Source organism: Felis catus, chromosome C1 (genome assembly GCF_018350175.1).
Source record: "Felis catus isolate Fca126 chromosome C1, F.catus_Fca126_mat1.0, whole genome shotgun sequence".
NCBI classification, from domain to species: domain Eukaryota; kingdom Metazoa; phylum Chordata; class Mammalia; order Carnivora; family Felidae; genus Felis; species Felis catus.
The window spans coordinates 186233027-186255501 of record NC_058375.1 but is presented as its reverse complement, the minus strand read 5'-3'; the positions used below and the strand labels follow the sequence as shown (position 1 = coordinate 186255501).

General features: G+C 41.5%; 1 protein-coding gene across 6 annotated transcripts in view; it reads right to left on the bottom strand.

The window, feature by feature from the left end:
- Positions 1-22475, bottom strand: part of SPATS2L (spermatogenesis associated serine rich 2 like) — a 166792-nt gene that overhangs the window by 5154 nt on the left and 139163 nt on the right. For all 6 annotated transcript variants that reach the window (XM_045034254.1, XM_023259588.2, XM_023259589.2 and 3 more), the window contains 3 exons: positions 10661-10719; positions 4083-4192; positions 1412-1514 (listed from right to left, as the gene is read on the bottom strand). In XM_045034254.1, the coding sequence (XP_044890189.1) occupies positions 1412-1514; positions 4083-4192; positions 10661-10719 (272 nt within the window). The remainder of the gene's footprint in view (positions 1-1411; positions 1515-4082; positions 4193-10660; positions 10720-22475) is intronic.

Sequence of the window (22475 nt, the reverse complement as noted above, 5' to 3'; positions counted from 1 at the left end):
GTAGCTTGGGCAGTTAAATTGCCAACTGTGGAGCAGACTGTCTGCGTTTTTAGAGATGGGGCAAAAGCTGGGGGTAGAGAATGATAAATGGGTAGATTTTTATATATGGGAGAGAACATGTATTAAAAAAAGGAAAATAATTTAAAGGAAATGCAATAAGGGGGCACTTGGCTGGCTCAGTTGGTACAGCATATGACTCTTGATCTTGGGGTTGTGAGTTTGAGCCCCATGTTGGGTGTAGAGATTACTTAAAAATAAAATCTTTAAAAAAAAAAAAGAAATGCAGTCAGAAAATCAAATAACTGCCAAAGACATGTGAACAAGGATGCTTACAGCAGTGTTACTTTAATGGTGAAAATTTGGGAGCAACCTAAATGTCCACAATCAGGGGACTGTTCACATCAATTATATTTATATAAATTATGAGTTAAATATATTGACATGGAAAAGTCTCAGCCATATGTTATAAAATGGTAAAAGCATTTCATATTACTATATATTATGTAGTATAGTATAAATTGTAACATGTAGTATAATTATAGATGTAATATATAACTTACACAAATTAAACATGCGCATAAAAAGTGCAAAAGCTACATAGAAGTAATGTCAAGTTCTCTTTAACATAGTTCTCTAATTTTAGATCAAGCTTTAGATCAAGAAAAAAAGCACTTTCGACTCTGAAAAAAAAAATGCAGCCAAATCTCAAATTTTCAGCTGACTCTGAGGTTGTGGGTATTCCATGTCCCTCACTAGTCCTTCTTTCCCCCTTGTGCCTGTCCTTAAAGCCATTTCACTGTTCATTCCCACCTCCCCTGGTGGGTGGGCTGGAGTAGGAGAAAAAAAAAGATCAGCCAATTTTGTTGCACATTAACTGCTCTAATTAAGGCTTAATAGCGAACAAGACTAAAGCTAATGGCTGAAGCGAAGTCTTTCATTATCTTCAGACTTCACTCAGCACAGAGAGCCGACCAGGGGAGAGGCTCCCAGCACTGCTGAGCAGAGCACATATGACAGCTGGGCCCTTTACGACAAGAGCCGATTGTTCCCAGACTTGTTAGGGAGACTGGCTCTCAATGTAACAGGTCTCCGTGGAACCAGACTATTTGAAATCAGAGAGGCAGTTTATCTGGCAGTGCTTAAGAAAAGTTTGCAAAAGATATAGACTAGTTGACCTGTTCTGTTCTGCTTAATAAATCCTGGGGATTTACTGATGGGCAGTGGCATTTGAAGACTCTACGTTCAAATCTTGACATTTCTAGTGACTTGTGTCATGACCTTAGATCATTAAATCTCTTTAGACCTTGCTTTAACCCTGCTGGGGGACCGCACACCTGACATTTCCAATATCAACTCCAAATAGCACCAAGCTTACTCACACAGAATTATTTAGCAAGTATGCAAAACTCACTTTCTCCGCAGAGCATGATTTGGGCCTTTAGCTGTTCAATGTCACAGGAGAATCGGGCAGCTTTCCCGAGCTCTTCATCATATTTACGCTCGCTGACAAAGTGCTGGAGGAAAGAGAAGTAAAACAGGAGCCCCACAGTTACAGAAATGACTGAGGCACACTGCAGATTCATTCACTCTGCTCTTCGGCTACCACTGATGGTATTAACCAGGAAGGCAGTCATGCCGGTTCTGTCACCGTGTGGCTCCATTAATCAGGCTTGGTTTGACCGGTCTGGAGCATGATCACCTTCTTGTTCTGGGAATAGGTGAGGATCCTGTCTTTCCCCTGCCTAGACTTGGAGAAAACCGTGATCAGGCAAAATGTGTGTCTGGACTCATGTATTTAACCTTTAGCACCCCTTGCGCTCCTTCTGGCATGTTTTGTCCTGTTACAAATTTTGGGGCTGCATTCTGTCAGTCTTCCTAAGTTGGCCAATGGCTTGCTCAGGTATTATCCCTGGAGAGAAGACACGTCATCCTTCCCTGTTGTGATAGGGAGCCAGGAACCAGGAAGCGCAAAAAGCCTTTAGTAACTAGAAAACATTATCTTGAATGGTAGAATTTCAAGATTTCAATGTCTTCAATGGTAGAATTTCCCACTTCCTGTTAAAGGAAGTGGGAAAGAGATTATTTTTCAATTCATTTAAAATTTAGATCTGTGTGTAGATGTCAGAGTGAGAAATACAGAAATAACTATGACTCAGTCCCTCCTGAATTTGCCAGGGAGTTTACCACATGGCAAGGGAAACAGATACCACTAAACATAATATAAGGTAGAACGTGGAAGGTGCTTTAAGAATATAAAAGAGGAAGAATTATTTCCTACAGAGGGGAACAGAGAAAGAGTTATGTAAGGGGGAGCATTTGTGCTGGAACATTAAAAAAAATTACCAATCACTTACCAACATGGGCCAAATTCTTAACAGATAATCTCATTTTCATCTGATCACATTATTACAAAGTCAGTACTATTATTATCTCTATTTTATATAAGGGGAATCAAGGTTCTAGGAATCTAAGAGAAAAGTAGTTTACCCAAGGTCACACGAGCTGGACTGTTTGACTCCAAAGCCTGTGCCATTATCCATTTTATGATGAGTGGGATTTTGGTAGGCAGAAATGAAACTTGGAAAATAAGTAAATTTCAATAGACTAGGAAACTGGCAACTTCATATTCTTCACCTGATGTTCTAACAAGGGATGAGAGCTCGAAGTTGGAATATATATACTGGAGTCCAGTTGTGGATTTTATTCTGATGGGAAGGGTGGACCAAACTGGGGGAGAACAGATCTGCTCTGGGGTGTAACTCTGGTCTTAGGGTGGATGACCAGGCTGGAGGGAGACAGCAGAGGGAGAGAGACTAGTTAGGAAGAAGTTGCAATTGACTGGTTGCAAGCAACAATGACCAGAAGAGCAGATGAGGAAGGAAAGGCCACTAGGACTTCACAGGACCCTCGGAGGAAGTCCTTTTCCTCACAGGGCTCCCCTTCATGCTTCACCAGGGCAGAAGGGACTCAAAAGTCACTTGCCACTTTCCACCATGCCCGACCAGGTTTTGCCTGGATAAGCAGACAATCCCATGTAAAACCTAGTAGCAGCTGAGTCCTCAAGGTACTCGAGACTCTCGAAGGTGGTTAGAAGCCAAGTGCATGTATACATGTGTGTATGTTTAGTATACTGGGGAAAGAGAAGAGGAGAAGGGAAAATGTATAAATTGTAATTTCCTGGTTTGTTATAGATACTTGTTTTCGCCTTTCTGGTAACCATTTTTTTCTGGTTACTGTACCCCAGTGCAGTTTCAGAGATCCGCAGTGTTGGCAGGTCTGTCAATCAAGGCATCCCTTGGCCAAATGGTGTATGTGATCCAAGTGGAGGCCAATCAGAATCTCTTTCTTTGGGATGCGAATCGGGTGGGGTGGCACAAAGGGTGATGACATCTGAAGGTCACACACTCTAATGGTGCCCTGAAGAGTGTCTGGTAATTACTGCTGCCTGTATTACCCAGGTGGCTGCCTGGGTTTCTGCCTAAGTGTAGCCTGGAGTCTTCAGATCACACTTTGGTGAGCTGCACTCATATTCTTTCAAATTCCACTTGTTCTTGAGGTTAGCCAGGGTCAGCTTCTATTGCTTGCAACGGTAGAAATCCAATAAATACATATTTGTGGTGGTATTCTCAATAAAAGGGCAAGTGAGCTAGAAAAGGATACAGAAAAGAAGTCTCTGTACATTGTGTGTGATTTAGAATCCTTACTGTTACACTCAGTTCATACTCACTGTGTACTCACACGTGTGTTTATATACATACACCTAAATTACATATAGTGAAAATAATACCCCCCATTCCAGCTATAATTCATGGTTGAATAGATTTTATTTGGGTCAGTCTCCACTGCCTAAGAAAATAGCTCGTACTTCTCTGTAATAATATATCCCTTCAAACCATAGCATACTTAAATACAGTGATTAAGTTGGTTCTTCGCCCTTCTGAATGCTCTAGTTCAACACTGTGAAAGAGAGCTGGGTATATGATGTTAGGTCCTCAGAGAGCAGCACTCTATGGATGCAAAACAAACATAATGGGGATCAGATCTCTGGCTCAGAGTTCAGGCTGGGATATTTTAGAACTGACCTTAATTTCTGCCCTGAGTTCAGCCAGCTGCATCTCTGCCATCTGACTGGCTAGATCTGTCAGTCTCTTTAGTTCCTCTGCTTTCTTCTGACGAGCAGTCAGGATTTCCACTGCCAAATAAGAAAGAATACTACGTTAGGGCCAGAGACCTAAACATATTAAGTGACCTAATTTCTTGATATCAGTTCTCTCTCAACACACTGATCACTCTGTTGGACCATGACTATGTTTTCTGAGTTGGTCACCGAGGTGGGTTTGCTCCTGGTGCTCATGACCAATCACCCATTTCTGTACGTCCTTATCTGCCAATCCCCAAATCAAACACAGTCCCTTCTGATTCACTGTATACCCACAGTCTTCTTTGTTTTCTTCACTGGCGTCTGATCTCACTTACTTAATTTGGACTTTCAAATTTGTGCATTACTCAGAACAACTATCACCAAGAAAAAGACACTTAGTAAAATCCTATCTGAATGGTATTGCAAAGAAAAGGAGTCCACTAAACAAAAACCATTCTTTGTGTCCACTATTAAATTCTAACATTATCAGACCTTTAACACTCCTTTAGAGCAACTAGGTTTATTATTGGAATACGACATAGAAGTTTTACTTTACTGACTTTATGTGAGCTAAAAAATGCGTCTGCTTTTGATACTCTGCAGATCTGTTTTCATTTTTGCAGTCAGAGAGAAGTTCCAGACCAGAGAGTGTCTTGTCTTTGTTTTAAGTGTCCCCCATGGAAAAATTTCAAGGTTAAGTAAAAGCCTGCTTGAACTGGATTTGTGTATACTCTTTAGCATCTGCACATGCAGAGAAGACACCAGGGAGTTTTCTGGTGCCATATTTCACACATCTGTCAGATGACCTAAAGGTTCAAGTAAACGTAGTAGTCCACAGGTGAACGTGTGTTTGTGTGTGTGTGTGTGTGTGTGTGTGTATGTGTGTGTGCGTGTATGTGTTTCTCAAAAGATCACAGAGCTCAAAAGCAATGCATACAAACACATAGGGTGAGATTTAAATACGAAATTTCATCTTCCAATAGATAACTTGAAGTTCTTGAATTTAAGTCACATATGAATTGCCTTCATTTCTTTTGGACAAGCATTTTGAGTTACAAGAAAAAAGAAGTCCATTCAACTAAGATGATATCCATGTTGGATTCACATTACTTCTTGGTTGAACAAAGGCCAACTGCTTTATTAGACCAGATTTATAGCACACCTGTGGAGCCAAACAATACGATTTCTGATTGTAAGAGTTCTTAATTTATAAATGTCAAAAAGTCACTTTAAAAACTCCCAAAAAAGTTCAGAAGCAATCAAGAGTTAAGATCTCCTGCAAACTATAAACTATTCCACAAACAGAGAAACATTGTCTTTCTATGCTGATACCAATGTTGAGAAGTCAATAAAATAAGTAATCTGTAACTCATAAAGCCTAATTGTTTGCCAAACTACTCTAATCATGCTTTGATTTTTTACCAGGACTCCCCCTGCTTCCCATTTACAATACCATGTAGCTGAGCAGAGGCTGATCTGTGCCTGTAGTCTTTCAAAATACAGAGGAGCTAGTGTAAAATGTGTCCCTACGAAGGCTGTGAAAAGAATTTCCATCTGAACACAGATGATGTATTACTGAATGATGTCCCAGTTACCCAGTCAGACCAGAGGTCACAAAAAGGTGGTCTACTAACACTTTGGGCCATAGTGTACCTGTGTTTTATTTGGTCCACACATTACTTTTACAAATTAATTGTCCACATTTGAAAATTAGGAGATTCCATTTGGAACCTGGATTTCTGGCTTCCCTTAAAATATTGGCATTTCTGGCCAAAGTTGGCCAGCATTGCCATGTGGCAACCGTTGGCTACCCCTGAGCTGTTGTTGCCCATTATAGATGGAGCATGGCGCACAGCATGCCATGGTCACCCTCTGCCCTGCTCATTAAGGTTACCAGCCTGGCCCCTGTAGGCGTCTCCAATCATGGCAGAGGCTGCACTTTACGGTTGTGTCCATGCCGACTCAGACCTGGTACAAAGTGGGTGCCCACTATGTATGTTTGCTGAATGGAGGACTGAATGAATGAATCAATCCATTATTCAAAAGGAATATGCAAAGAAGGAGAGAAGTTCCTTTTCTAGAAGGGCCACTTATATTCAGCACTTATACCTTTGGCTGATTATTTATTTGTCTGCCATTATAATTCACCACAGGAATGGGACTAAAGTCTGGAGTATGAAAAGACGATTCTCGAGTGGAAAGATGAAACAAAGTATTTTGCTCTTGCAAAGATAAAAAATTCTGAAGGCCTAGACTTGATGAGCAGATAGTGAAGGGGTCAGCAGACCATGACTACACAATTAAACAGATCTGACTTTTCTTAATGGATCATTTGTGGGACCGGTGACAATTAGGGATAATTGTACTTTTTGAGAAAAACTTGGGCCTTCACACAAAAGATTTTGTAGAAATAGATATAAATGGGCCCTAAAATAGGAATGCAGGTGCAAGATCACCAATAAACTCTGAGTTTACCCTCATGCAAATGTGCATGGAAATGAATATTTTGCATCAGCAAGTGTTGGGATGAGTTTTACATATAGTCTCATTAACATTTCAAAGCATTTCATTATGAAAAAGGCTTAAAACTTGAGATCTAAAGCCAGAATTCTGTGGGGACACCAACATTTTCACCTCAAAAACATCAACCACAGAAACAAAAAGCAAAAACAAAGCCAGATCAGATCCTAAGATTCATTGATTCCCAAATTTAAAATAGAATAATAAGTTATATTTTGCAAGCACCATCCTTTTGGAAATCTGTAGAGGGAGACAGTTTCATAAAGCTTTAATTTTCACTGCATTCATGACTTCATTAATATTATTTAGGTGCTTTTATAAACAGCATCTGGTATGCTGAAATCCATTTTCTCAATAGGATTTATAAATTCCTTCAAGTTTTTGCAACACATTGGAAGCTTGCTCTTGTTGCTTGAACCATGGAAAATTTTAGGGCTTCTCAAATAATATTCCTTAGCAGAGGGTGGACTTGAAATAGGCACAGAGCTTTCAAGCACAAAGACTCTTTGGAACCCTTTTTATTATTGGGAATCTTGCATTTTTACCTCATAATATATCTGTGTTTCTGTTAATATAAAGTAATGTTTTCTTCCCAGATCGGCAATCAATTTGATATCCCAAGAACACACCTATTTTGGCCTTCAACAAAACTACCCTCAAACAAATTTCAAAAAGATTTCACTCAAAGTCTGAGACCACAGCACTGCAACATGCTTTGTTTCTTCATCTGTAAATGTCATGATCATATATACCTTGTAAGGCTGTTGTGGAGCTAAATGACATCACTGACGTGACATGTTCAGTATCATACACTAAAAGATGCTAACCTCAAATGTGATTAATAAAGTGAGATATAGTCATCTAGAATATACGTCCTCTTTTTGCAATTACTAATATTGGATCCGACAGCCTACACTAACTAATTACAGTAATTCATTTAACAAATATTATGAAGTACCTACAGTCTTTTCAGCACTGTGTTAGATGCCATGACAGATAGAGGGGCTTATGTCATAATTGAGGAAATAAGATTTATAACATGTGCAGCAAATAGAAAATATGGAAAGTACTTGAGATCATAGATGAGCAAGCTCAAGATGGTGGTTGTAAAGACAGTTCAGTTCTTAGTGGAGGGAAATTCAGTGGTTCCTTGTGCCTGTGGAGAAGACATATAGTTGACACAGGCATGTCACCTGAGAGATGCTGCATAACCCCTTTGGCTTCCATTTTCTGGCTGTCACATGAGAAGGCTGGACAAACTTCTTTACCAGTAAGTGCTTTTCCCTTTTTGTACTGTGTCAGGCACTGTGCTAAGTGCCTGGCATATATTTCTCATTTTATCTTTACAATAACTATTTGAGATACATACTATTCTTATTCCCCCTTTTCTGATAAGTAACCTTGGACTCTGAGAAGTTAACAAAATGGTACAAGGTCACACAGCCAATAAACAGGTGGAACCTGGATTTGAACTCAGTTCTGCTTGCCTCCAATGCATGCAAAATGGCTTCCCCACGTTCTGGGCAGTTCTAAAACCAGAGCTATGGCATCAATTACTGAAGTTAGGCAAACCCTGCCAACCGTCTTGCCATTTCAGCTAGGCTGAAACTCTTTATGTGCAGGTCCCAAAGTTTACTGTTTGCTGCTTAACACAGTTTCTGACAGTAGATAACACATACAAAGCACATAGTACATGTTTATTGATTGAATGAACTTGAAAAACAAGGATGCTCTCCTGAGATACTCCAAATCCCATAGGTCTTGGCACCTAATATTATTGTCTCAAGGAGATAGAATGAACATGTGAAATCTGTGGTCTTTCGTTAACCTGTTAGAAAGTGACGTGCTAGTAACTTTGCATTTTGGTACTAGAGAAACATTTGTGTCTGTGCTGGCTGTGAATATTTTTATCAATAGCACATGAAACTTAAAAGAAAAAATAAGCTATACCTGAGAAACAGGGAAAATCCCAAATCATGTAGTAATCAACTTTTACTGAAGAAATCAACAGATTTCATAAGAGTAAAATAATTTCACAATCAAAGGGATTGCATAACTACCTAAATATTCCACAGCTGAACCCTGGATCACATTTAGTTTTATTTAATAAGACTTGCTGCATTTTAGATTCTAACATATTACTTAAGATTATTTTTAAAAGACTGTGTAACAAACACACTGATAGCTATTTTCCATAAAAAGTGACTACTGAATTATGACCAAGGGCCAGGCAAGAAAAATACAAAAAGAATGAAGAATCTGTTCTGATCCTTCATTCTGATAAAAAGAAAGGCATTGCAGTCAAAGGGGAAGGAATTTAGCTGAAACCAGGTTGGGGTACAGACTGCCATTCATTCAATTAACAAGATAAAATTTGGGTAAGGATGAAAAACTTGAAATGCCCAGGAGATAAGAACTATAAAACTAAATCCCAGCTGAAAAATACGGTTTTAGCACTCCCATTAACAACTTCAGGCTGAATTCGATAATTAAAAAGGGCTCGGCAACTCCACTTGCGGCTTGGTGTTGAATCTGACTGAGCCATCTTGTCTCAGTTAAAATTTCCAGCCCATGAACCTCAGCCTATTTGAGATAGTCCTGTCCTACTGGCTGTTGAGTTACCTTACAACAGTGGAAAATTCAGAATTAGAAACAAGTATAAAGATAAAACAAATCAAACTGAAGGTATACTGATATTTTGTGTTAAATTTATTTAGGAGTTTTGCAATGATCAAGATCATCTGTTTATTGTTTAAACAGTTACATTATTACATTAAACCATCCCCATTTGTGATTTTGATTTAAAACACATAACTGATTTTCTTTTGAGGTGTTAATCTGGCAGGTGTCAGCCGATTTGACTAAGTTTGTAAACAGAAGCGGGAGGGTTTTAAGAAAACTTCATTTAGTATAATTCTAAGTTTGAGTTATTAATCTTATAAGAGCTGCTTAAAAGCTTGGAATATGTTGCTCTTAGGTTTGTGAGTTTGCCTTGTCAGGCATCTGAAGTGCTTGAAAAAAATCAGATGGATTAAATTTATAAATGTACTTCAAAATGTTTGAGGGAATTTAAGTAAACTTCAAATGGACTAAATTTTTTTAGGGGAATTTAGTTTGTTAAACTTGTGTTAGTTGAACCTAAGAAAGGACAAGTGAAAAGGACTGTATAAGTAACATAGCAACATGTGTGAATTGCTGGGGTGTCTGGGTGGCCCACTTGGGTGAGCATCTGACTGGCTCAGGTCATGATCTCATGGTTGGTGGGTTCCAGCCCTGAGTCAGAACCCTGTGACAGCTCAGAGCCTGGACCCCGCTTTGGATTCTGTGTCTCCGTCTCTCTCTCTGCCCCTCCCCCACTTGCCCTCTGTCTCTCTCTCAAAAATAAACACTAAAAAAAAAAAAAAAGATGTGTGAGTTGTGAAAGCTTAAAAACTTATGTTTTAAAATTTAATTTTAGGGGCGCCTGGGTGGCGCAGTCGGTTAAGCGTCCGACTTCAGCCAGGTCACGATCTCGCGGTCCGGGAGTTCGAGCCCCGCGTCGGGCTCTGGGCTGATGGCTCAGAGCCTGGAGCCTGTTTCCGATTCTGTGTCTCCCTCTCTCTCTGCCCCTCCCCCGTTCATGCTCTGTCTCTCTCTGTCCCAAAAATAAATAAACGTTGAAAAAAAAAATTAAAAAAAAATTTAATTTTAAATTCAATGTCATGTTAAACCTGATTAAAACTATCAGTAGTCCCTTATACGCACAAAATTTTAAATAGCTAACAGCTATTATTTGCCAAGTGCCTTATTCTGCTGTGCGCTCAGTGGTGCTACTCCTCTGACTTTGTTCCACGTGAGGTTCCTGAGGTTTCCAGGGGCTAAGTGACTTGCCTAAGGTTACAGAGCTCATTAATCAGTGTGAGTTTTAGGACCCCACTCAGAATCCATATCAGTGTCAGTCGACCTATGGATTGCTTCTGACTGGGAGGCTCCTGACCAAACAACCATGTGTCTACTTACTGGCTTCTTCTTTAACTTTATCCATTTCTGCCATTAATGAAACTTCTTTGTCAATGATGCTGGGGGGGAAGGGGGAGGGAAACAAAAACAAAAGCAAAGAATGCTTAATCAAAGATAAACTTTTAATAAGCGCTGGAAGCAAAAGAAAAATTATTTTCATTAAACAAAAGACAAAATTATCATAAATGTTTCTATGTTACAATGCCAGCAGCACACTCTGCCTTTTCCAAAAATGAGGCAACACGGAAGGGATGCTCTCAAGTATTTCATAGTGACATCTGCTGATTAAATCATTGTCAGCAAATCTAAAAAAAAAAAAAAAAAAGCCTTTTCAGACTTTCAGAATTGTGCTGCTTTGAATTTAAATTTGGGAGTATTTTTGCCCTATGAATTCCAAAGTTCCACAACAATGTAATGAGTATTTGAAAAGCTGCCATTCAGGTTATCAAGGGCGGTAGTTCTCAAATGTCTCTGTGCGTGGCTCCTCCAGATTCTGGCTGGGAGGCAGGGACGTGTGCCCATCTCTGATTCAGATGGTCTTGGGACCTACTTTGGGAAATATCATCTGGGTCTACCCATCCACATGTTCAAAGAGTCTATGCCTTATCATTCCCCCAAAGAAGCATTTCAACTTCAAATTACTTCCCCCTCCCCACCCCACTGTATTATTTTTTGGTTAGTTCTTTGAAAAAAGTATTACCTGCATAAAGTAAATAATTATCTGTCTAGAAGTTTGTTTCTCTTCCATCCTGACTCCCAGTTCCCTTCACAACAGCAACACATATGAGACTTCCTTTATACAGTTGATTCTTGAACAACATGGGTTTGAACTATGTAGGTGCACTTATATGTGGATTTTTTTGAGGGGGGGAATACAGTACATTACCATAAATGTATTTTCCTTATGATTTTCTTAATAACATTTTCTCTTCTCTAGCTTACTTTATTGTAAGAACACAGTATACGATACATACAACATACAAAATGTGTGTTAATTGGCCCTTTATGTTATTGGTAAGGCCTCTGGTCAATGGTTGGCTGAAAGTTAAATTTTCAGGGAGTCAAAAGTTATATGCAGTCTTTTGATTATGCATGGGGGGAGCACCCCAACCCCCCCCCCTGCATTGTTCAAGAGTCAACAGCATATCCTTCCATAAGGATATATCCTTATGTATATATAAGCATAGATGTGAGATGTTCTTAAATTTTCATTTCCATCATAAATATTTCAATACATATCTCAAAAAGATAAGGACTTTTTGGGACTATAACCATAGTATTACCATAATATCTAAAAATATTAACAATAATTTAATGTTATCAGATATCTACTCAGTGTTCAAATCTCCCTAATTGTCCTATACAGATTTTTTATCAGTTTGACCAGGATCTAAATAAGTTCCGAGCACTGCAATTGGCTGATTGTCTATTAAATCTGTTTTAATCTATAGATTCCCTCCCATCTCTTTTTTTTCTTCTTTGCAACTCATTTGTTGAATACACCAGGTTGTTTGTCCTGCTACACTATCCACAGTCTGAATTTTGCTGACTACATCTCCATGGGTATTTAACCCATTCTTTTAATTTTCCTATGAATTTGTGATGAGATACAGAAATTTGATTAGATTCAGATTTGTTTTTTCTTCTGAGAAGAATACCTTGTTATCTGTTTCTATCGGCAGACACAGAATGACACAACACAGTTATAAATATTCCTCTTGAAAAAAAACCAAACCTGAATGTATTTGGATTCCTCCATCTCACAACAAGTTGATAGGAAATACAAAGGACATCTCCATTTTTATATTAGCCATTGATGATCGTTGCCTAGATCAATAGGGTTTTAAAAAGGGGATATTCAAATTCTATCACTCCTTCATTTATTTACTGGAAGGCTTTCACAAAGAGAAACTTTCTCTTATCAGCTATTTGGGTTATCATGCCGTTTAAGTAGGTAAGGCAGGGTAAATGCTGGTGTATCAGTTTTCAAAACGATAGTTGGCTCCTTAGCATCCCCCCAAAGTAACCAATGAGGTTTTTTTTTTTTTGCTTGTTTGTATAGTTTGATTATGAACTCATAATTAACATGCTTTAATACACTGCAGTTATCTCCATAATTATTATCTGTTTCAACAGATGTACTTTTTTCCCCATCGGGTGTACTTTTAAAATTTAAAGTGATTTGAAAATTTATTTCCTCTTAAGAGTAATATTTTGTAATCTCTGTCAAGGTAAGAAGGGATATATCTATAGGAGTTCTGGGGCTCTTCATCCAGATGATGTAACCTGAACACCTGGAGAGCAAGGACAGTATGCCGAGAAGCTCAGCTCTTTCCAACCAGGAAATCCTCATGGAAAGAACTGACGTGTAGAGTGAATGGCACATTCTCCAGAGCTGGGCTCTAAGCCTAATCCATCAAGTATGGATATCAACTATCCCCATGAAGCATATGGCTTAAGGTCACTGGATATGATCACTTTGGTGTAGCCAGCACATCAGGATACTTGTACCTTATTTATTGACATTAAATAGGTATGATGTCAATGTGCTTTAAATACAGGGAATACAAAAGAAGGAAGTCTTTATCCTGTCTCTGTCCCAGCTTATTCAGTTCCCTTCCTTGGAGGTCTCCACCATTACCATCACTAGCTTCTTGAATTTCTTTCCAAAGGCCATCTATCTATTCATAAACCAGCGTTTATTAATCATATGAAATGCTGAGTTAGGCCAACAGGCTTATGCTCCTGTGATTATAAGGTATATTTAGCTTCTCTGTCAAGTTCACATGTAGCCAATACAGGCCAAGCAATTTGTTGTTTTTGTTTTTAACAACCCTCTCAGAGAGGGCTGTTCTGTATTAGTTTAGGGAAAAGAAGGCTAATGGATGAGCTATTAGGGAGATAAGAGGAGAACCTAGAAATCTGGACTCAGGAGCCCCAATTACAATGCGATTAAGCTACTCTGCCTAAGAAAATGTTTTGAATTTCCAGCCCCTACAGAAAGAGAGGCAGAAGAGAGAGGGAGAAGAGTCATCAAGAAGGCTGGGAATTGTACAGAGTGAAGGCCCTGGGAGAAATCACCAGTAGTGGGATGGGCAAGAGAACTTCCGGGAGCCAGAAGTCTAAGGTGTGCACTGTGAGGACTGTGATATGAGCCTCCCTGGGGACTGCCCGATCTTCACTGTGCTTGGTGCAGCCGGTCTGAATGTGCACAAGTGAACACACACATGGTCAGCTGAGGAGGTGGCTGGGTTCCACATTTGGGTCAATTTGATGCTGAACAGACGGGAAGGCAGACTGAGGGTGAGAATGTGGAGCCCACTCTCAAGCCCGGAACTGGTACAAATCTTAGAGAGGGCTTTTGACTTCCACTGGACATGAATAGGAGTCCAGGACCACTTCTTAGGAACTTAGGAGCAGGGACACTCCAGCTGAAGGATGGGCTACAGGTCATGTGAGCCCTGCAGGTAGCTTGTGCTCCATTCTCTTAAGTAATGGAGTGTAGCAGGATTGCACAGGTTTGGGACGGCAGTGCAGGAATGTGCCACAAAGAGCACTAGAAACCACACACACTGCACAAGTATTTGCTGAGTGCCTGCCATGTGCCAGCGAGGGTGTTGAGGCAGGGAATGCTGCTGTGGATGAAGCCCCCTGCCATCCCTGTGGAGCCTACAGTCTTTTGGGGAAAGCTGAGAGGAAGGGGAGAGGACCTGCCAAATTTACTGGGGAAAAGCAAAAAGCAGACGGTCAGGGAAGAAAATGACGGCAAGAAGAAATTCCTCCACCCGAAACCAATGTCCTAATTAGAGTCTGTGGGATCTGAGGGCACACAAGGTACACATAACTAAAGGACGTACATGCACCCAATACAAGAGTGGGTGTCCTTAGCCTTCCCATGGGTGGGGGAGGAGCACAGCACGGGGAGTGCCCTGGCAGGGTCCCACAGTCCTCCCACGCATTCAGTCCCGGAACAAGGCCGAGACCCGGGAACCCTGCAGCCTGTGTGTGCGTGTTGGGAGGAGAGAATGGTGGAGGAACGGGCCTTTGCTAATTTCTTTACTAGCTACAAGATCATGGTAAATTCTTGTTGATTAAATTTGTTAACATAATTATGTGCCCAGAGGGTTTACGAGATGGACATTTTGGGTATAACACATATCCCCAGGTCTAACGCATAACAAAGCTGGATATTCATACAGTGGTTAGTTTGGGCCTTCTGGGGCCCAACAGGAGGAATGAAGGTTTTCACAATAAATTGTTAATCTGCTTAATGCCCACTTGAGGGTGTGATAAAGCTGTGAGGTTGGCATCAAACCATGCTTCCATTCCTCTGGGTATTTCAACAAAAGATTGTCCTCAAGCGTCTTAGTAATTCAAGCATTGCTACGTATGACTGCTTTCAAACCTCATGTGCAGAAAGGCAAGCCAGGAATCTCTGCTGAGTCAGGACCCTGCTCAGAACCCATGAACTGAATGCAAACCAGGATTAGGTGCCAGACGGAAGCAGCTCCCTCCAAACCTCCCTCAAGAATCTCAGTAAGATACACCTGAGGGTTTCTTTGGCTTTCACTTCCAAGGCAGCAGGATTGCGGAAGGGAAGTAGATACAGAGGGTGAAGAGGATTTCATAGCAAAGGCCAGTCTGTTCCCTAGCAGGCTGTCAGACAGTGAGGAGCCAGCATTACATCAAGCTGAGAACCAGATCGAAGGAAGGGTATGAAAGACTGTGTCTAAAAAATTCCAAATGCCCTCAGGACCTGAGGTCACATCCAGCTTCATGAGCACTTTCATCAGTGCCCTGCATGAGTCCTACTGGATCTTCTTAGAGGTCCTAGGACAGATACATACACTGGGTGCACCTGATGAGAAACACTGCAGGCCGGTAAGGACAGAGGGTAGTACCAGATATGCAGGTAATCTGGAGTACCAGACATGGAGGGCAGGAGGGAGGGTCTTGAGAGAAATGACATCAGAGAGTTGAAGAGTCACAGAGAAATCAAAGGCAGTGTCACAGACCACATTCCTACTGAGGAACAGAAAGGGCACATGTTTGCTTTTTAGGTATACCTGTGCAGACAAGACGTCAGCCCTGAGTTGCCTTAAAAGGAGAGCTGATCATAACTGACACATCCTTAGTGCTTACTGTGTGGCAGCACAACAAGTAGAGCACTAACACTTTACTGGAATGACCTTGTTTAAGCTTCATGAAATCCCAGAACGTATGAGCTCTGTTCTCTTCTCACCACAGGGCCTTGGCACATGCCCTTCCCTCTTTTGGAAGACAACCCTCCTCCCCGACCCTGCCTTTCTTCACCTCATTAACTGTGAGTCTTCCTTCAGGTCTCCACTAAAATTATCACTTTTTCAGGGAAGCTCTGAGTTTAAAAAACTTCTACTTTATGGTCTTAGACAACTGTGGGTTGCTTGACAAGAAACTGCTCAATAGTAATAATAGCCAAATTATGGAAATAGCCCAGATGTCCATCGACTGATGAATGGATTAAGAGGATGTGGTGCGTGCGTGCACACACACACACACACACACACACACACACACTGGCATATTACTCAGCCATTAAAAGAATCTTACCATTTGCAGTGATGTGGAGGGAGACAGAGGATTATGCTAAGCAAAATAAGAGAAAGCTAAATACCATATGCTTTCACTCATATGTGGAATTTAAGAAACAAAACAGATGAACACGGGGGGAAAGAAAAAAAAAAGAGGGAAGCAAACCATAAGAGACTTTTAACTATAGAGAACAAACCGAGAGTTACTGGAGGAAAGGTGGGTGGGGGGATGGGCATTAAGAAGGGCATTTGTTGTGCTGAGCACTGGGTATTGTATGTAAGCGATGAATCACTAAATTCTACTCCTGAAAGTCGTATTACAGTATATGCTAACTAAATAGAATTTAAATAAAAACTTGAAACATTAAAAAAAGAGAAACTGCTCAATAGTGATAAATGGGAAGGAAGACAACATATTCATTTTTTTCCTGTGGGATAGCAATAATGAAACTTTTTAATTGGTATACTGTAGTGCTTGCATATAAATCATGTTTAAGCAAAAATTTATATAATTTTTGTCACTGATGGAATCTAATCATTTGAGACATAAGCTTATGAATAAAAGTGCAATGATAATCACCAAACCACACAGGGTTTGGCTCAGAATCAAAACAGGTAGTTGATGATTCTGTATGCAAATTAGGGTGGTAATAAATTATTGAAATTTGTGCTTTCCCCCACTAATCATCTGGTTCTGAACATTTTTGCTTTGGAACTGTAATCCTCTGTACTTGACAGAAATACAGAACTCTTCAGCCTTTCACTGACCACTAAAAGTTCTTTAAACGGTTGGATAAAGTCCTCTGGAGGGCACCAGACTTAAGACACATTGAACATGTTTTACATAAACTGAGCTCACATAAAACCTATGCTGACCTCACATGTTTCAGATGTGCCCTTTATCCTTCCAAAAACACATCTTCTCATTTTATCTAAACTGTCTGGATAGTAAAATTTTATTCTGTTGCCATAAAAAAGCTTTTATTATTAAAGCAATAAGGTGTAAGGAGGAGATTACCATGGCAAAGCCTTTATGGTTTATTATATAGTTAATCACAGAGATAAAGTGTCATTTTATAAAAATGTTTCCACTGTCTTGATTCTTTTCTGTAGAGGACTTATAATAACAATAATAAAAAGAATCAGAGAGGCACTTCAGCAAGAAGAGATTTATTATTTTCTGCTCTGTGAAAGGCTCTTCTCTAAATCCAGAGGCTAAGACACCGAGTGACGAAACGGCTTCCTTTGGAAGCTGGGTGCACCATGTTGAGCCCAGTGCTCTTCGTCAATAAAGATGCTGTGATGGGGAGGCAGCCACAGGACTGTCAGTGGCTGATAAGCTGGAGAGCAGAACCTGCTGGTGGGTACGGGGGAACGAAAGCAGGATCTCAAAGGGAATTTCAAGACATCAATCTGCAACAGCAGCCAGACTCCATGTTAAAGAGTTAAAACTAGACCACAGCTCATCGCCATGAGTTTGCCTCAGGGAGGCTGTGGTGAGAGAAACTGCCCAGACCATCTGATCCCTGACTATATGGCTTCAGGACCTTCTTGTGGATGAAGTGCTTACCTCCTAAGCTGCCAAGCAGAATAAAGCGGGCGCAGTGGAGGGGCAGGATGAGAATCCTGCAGAAGAGCCTCCTGTCCCCCCCTCCCCCCCGCCCAGTACAGAGAACGGGAATGTGGGAACTGCTGGGGGGAAAGAAGGTGATGTTTCAGCCTTTCTGGCCTGTACCAAAGAGCATAAAGTGGGCAAATGAGTGATAAAGTCAGAAAGCCAGACTTTGTATATAAAGAATTTCTCTCTTTCACTGAAGAGAAAGAGTAATGTAAAATCACCCCCCCCCCCCCCACTGTGGGCTGTGCCCCTTCCTACTGCATCAGGAGTAGGAACTGTGAATGCCCAGAGGAATGCCAGCTGAGCTCCCGGCAGCCTCATAGTGCCTGGTGGCTGCCACGTGGGCCTTCAGCTTCGGAGCTAGCGCTGATGGAAGAGGCTGCCTGTCCTGCCCGTGACTTCCCCTCTCCTGGGTCAGAGGACTGTGCCCACCAGGTGCCACCTTTATTAAACATTTAAGGTGCGCTACACTGTTACCATGGGTACCATTTCCAGTCCAACTCCCCAAGTACTAGCAGGAATTCTTGGACCCAGGGTTTCAGCTCACCCATTTCTCAACTATTGCTGTTGTCAACAGAGCTCCTGTCCTGGCTTGGTAGCCACAAATGCCGTGAGACTATGTGTGGCTTCCTAGGGTCGGAGGACTGGCACCTCTACCACTTACAACAGGTGCCTGCAAACAGCACCGTGACCTTGTATGCTGCCAACTCCCTGTTCCTCCTCTGTTCTGCTTCCTGAAGGGTAGCAGAGTATGCCCCCCACCCCCAAATATGGCACTTTGATGTACTGATGATTGTGAGCTGCAGGCACTTGAAAAACAGCCGGTGCAGGGAGATGTTGTCTCTGAACTCCCCTCATCTGCCTGAAGGCGGAGCCTCCAAAGGAACTCAGTTGTCATAAATCCCCTCCTGGGGAGTTTTGCCAACCAGGTAAGATTGCTGACTCCTGTCTCGGGAGAGGAGCCTAGAAGTCAACACCACACTCAGACACACTTTGTCACAAATGACCATACCTTCCATCTGTTCTTCTAAGGGCCCACTCATCTTTTCTAAGAATCACTTACTCTCCCCTGAAAGGCCTATATCCCCCTCTCCCCTTTCCCTGTTAGCATGGTATTTAGTTCTGAATTCTAAGCCACCGTGGGAGCTCCTTGCTTCCTCCTGGGTATCTCCTCTGTATACATGAGGTGCACATGTTAACAAACTTGTTTGTTTTTCTCTTATTAATCTTTTATTACAGGGGTCTTGGCCGAGAACAAAAAGGGTAGAGGGAAGATTATGTTTCCTGCCCTATATCCCCATCTTGTCCCCTCTCCTGTGCCCTGGAGGCTGGTCACTGGTATCATCACGCACCCAGTTTCTGTAACTCCTTTTCCTTCTCTTCCCACGTGATCACGTCCTCTAAAGTCTACCCCAGAAATGTCTCCCCCACCCTACTCCTTGCCCACTGTGGCCGCTTACACTCCAGGCTCAGTACTAAGTAGCTGGTTATGTTGCATTCTTTAGTTGTACAGGGATCCTGGGGTCTGTCACATTCTACTCGGTACCTTTGTACGTTTAGATTTTACAACAAGTGGCATTCTTTTTGAAAACTGGGATTCTTCTTTTCTGAATGCAGCCATGGTGACAAACTGATCTTTCTAAAGACTTCCTGAACCCCACACTTTTGTTTGGCAAACATAACAAAACCCAACATACATGTCTACAGCATGAAGAGTAAGCTGAGACAGCCCTCTGGAAAGCTGCTTAGTCATTGGGACTATCAGGGAAATAAAGCAGCGCATGGTGCCTCTGAGCATGAATCACACTTAAAATATAAAGCAGTTAAAATCCCTCTGGCTGTCAATGAATGCAGTAACTGCACTCAGTTTGCCAATCAGGCTGAACTCGTTTTAGTTCTGTTTCTTTTATCAGAGGTAATATTACCTGTTAATGTTAATATCTCTTAGTTTTGTATTTTATATTGGGATCCTACAATGATTTAAATCACAGTCGATGAATATTTCATCACACTGTGTGAGGTGCACTTGTGGAATGAGACACGTGCAGATTTTAGCATAAGGAATGACTTCTAATACTTATAAAATCCAGGGTTCCTCAAAAAGCAAATAGCTAATTGAAAAACAAACCAGGGATTCTTTTTCTTCTCGGAATTTTAAAAATGATATCAGAGTTGCAAAATCCTATAAATTGTACAAATTCTGCAATACCCCACGTTCAGCTGAAAAATCTACACTCCTTATATACCTCCATTTAGAATTTGACATATGATTTCATTTAATAATACAATTTATCTTTACTAATTATTTCTTAAAAATTTTTAATGTTTATTTATGAGAGAGAGAGAGAGAGAGACAGAGGTGAGTGGTGGAGGGGAAGAGAGAGGGAGACAGAGCTGTCAGCACAGAGCCTGACGTGGGGCTTGAACTTACAAACCGCGAAATCATGACTTAAGCTGCAGCTGGACGCTTAACCGACTGAGCCACCCAGGCGCCCCCTTTTTATTTTTACATTTGTTTATTTTTGAGACACAGAGAGAGACAGAGCACAAGTGGGAGAGGGGCAGAGAAAGAAGGAGACACAGAATCCGAAACAGGCTCCAGGCTCTGAGCTGTCAGCACAGAACCTGATGCGGGGCTCAAACTCACAAACCGTGAGATCACAACCTGAGCCGAAGTCGGATGCTTAACTGACTGAGCCACCCAGGCACCCCTTTAATATAATTTTTTAATGTTTATTTATTTTTGAGAGAGACATAGAGTGCAGGTGGAGGAGGGGCACAGAGAGAGGGAGACACAGAATCCGAAGCAGACCCCAGGCTCTGACCTGTCAGCACAGAGCCCAAAGTGTGGCTCGAACTCACGAACCGTGAGATCATGACCTGAGCTGAAGTCAGACGCTTAACCGACTGAGCCCCCCAGGCGCGCTACCAGGCGCACCTTTGCTAATTATTTCTTAGTTTTGTTTCTTTCCCTGGGGATCACTATTCAGGGAAAGTAACTTAACTGTATTTCAGTTTCTATAGCTGTAAAAATTATCATTTAATCCCACCCCCTTATTAAAAAAAATGATACTAACTCTGGAACAAAAAGCAAACTTTTATCTGTGGATGTTAACTGTCTTATAGCACAAGGGTGCCATTTAAGGAACAGAGTTAACATTTTTCACATTTTAATTTCATTTTACATGCTCATTTAAAAAGCTGGAAAATATAGAAAGCAGGATAAAATAAAACACATTTCAAAATAAAACACAATGAGGCAAAATATCTCTTCGTTTCATACCCGAAATAGAGTCAACCACTCAGAACACTGTTGCATTTCTTTCCAATCTGGGGGGTTGGGAGGGGAGGCCTCTATGCAGAAGCCATCAGTGTTGTTGAACACAACTAAGAGGAACAGAAACTGGAAGAGACTGATGTGGCACAAGGAGTCACAGCAATGCTGGCCCACATCCAGCCCAAGGCCCCAGCCTGGCGGAGATGGCTCCTGGCCTCCCGATGGGCTCTTGCGTGAGAAGGGGACCTGGGCACCTGATGCTCTTCACTGCCCAGCACCTCCAGCCTCACATGCCAGCACCTGCCCTGGTTTTCTGGCTTCCCAAGTGGGGGTAACAAATGAAATGTTAAACTTCATATACTTTACTCTTCATTTTAGAAAGTAGACTTTCCTCATTTCTAGTATACAGATTAAACAGTGGCATACATATGTGACTTACAAATAAGTTTTCTGGTTCGAGAGGGATATGCTTATAGTTCATTTATTAATGGAATGAGACCCAGGGAATGTGCTCCTCCCAGAGAGTGCACCGGGGTCTCTCATGCTTGTGGTTCCTTGTGTTGTTTCTTCTGCATGGAATCCTCTCTCCCTTCTCAGTCTGGCAAATTCCTAGCCTTACTTCAAGTGCCAGCTCCAGCATTACCTCTGTGGTGGACCCTTTCCTTGCCAGCCAGAAACCCTACCCCATGCGTGCTTCCCAACAGTTTTCGCCACACTGCATCACACAGCTTGCTTCTGTACACTCTCATTAGACTTTGGACCTTTTTTGTAAAGACATCATCTTCTATCCCTCACTATTACTAGCAGTGTTTCTTCAAGTGTGGTCCTGAGACCAGGTACACTGGCACCCACTGCACTCATTAGATGCAGATGCCTGGGCTCCACCTGTACCCACAGAAGCAGAGCCGCTAGGAATGGGGCCCAGGTGCCCCCTGTGCGTTCCAAAGTTTGAGAAACACCAGCTCGCGACACATTCATCTCCCTACTGGATGGGTGAATGAAGAAAGGGGAAGAGAAAGCAGAGAGAAGGCAGGGCAAGGTGTGAAAGGGGAAACAAGGGTTGATCTGGTGGCCATTCAGAATCAGGGGTCAAAAGGCTTTTGCCTTACTTCTCTCTTCATCAAGCAATGAACAGTAAAAACTTGTGTTGAGATATCCATATCTCATAGCTGGGATCCACTGCATGCTAAACAGAAAAGTGGAGAAGGACAACTTCTTCCCATTGTCTTGGTACAGAGAGAAATAAATTTACTAAATGCTTATCTGGGAGGGAAGAGAACCAACCTATATGGGTCAGGCTACAGATTTACCAGAATAATCTGAGAAATGCATACATTGTACATGAATCTT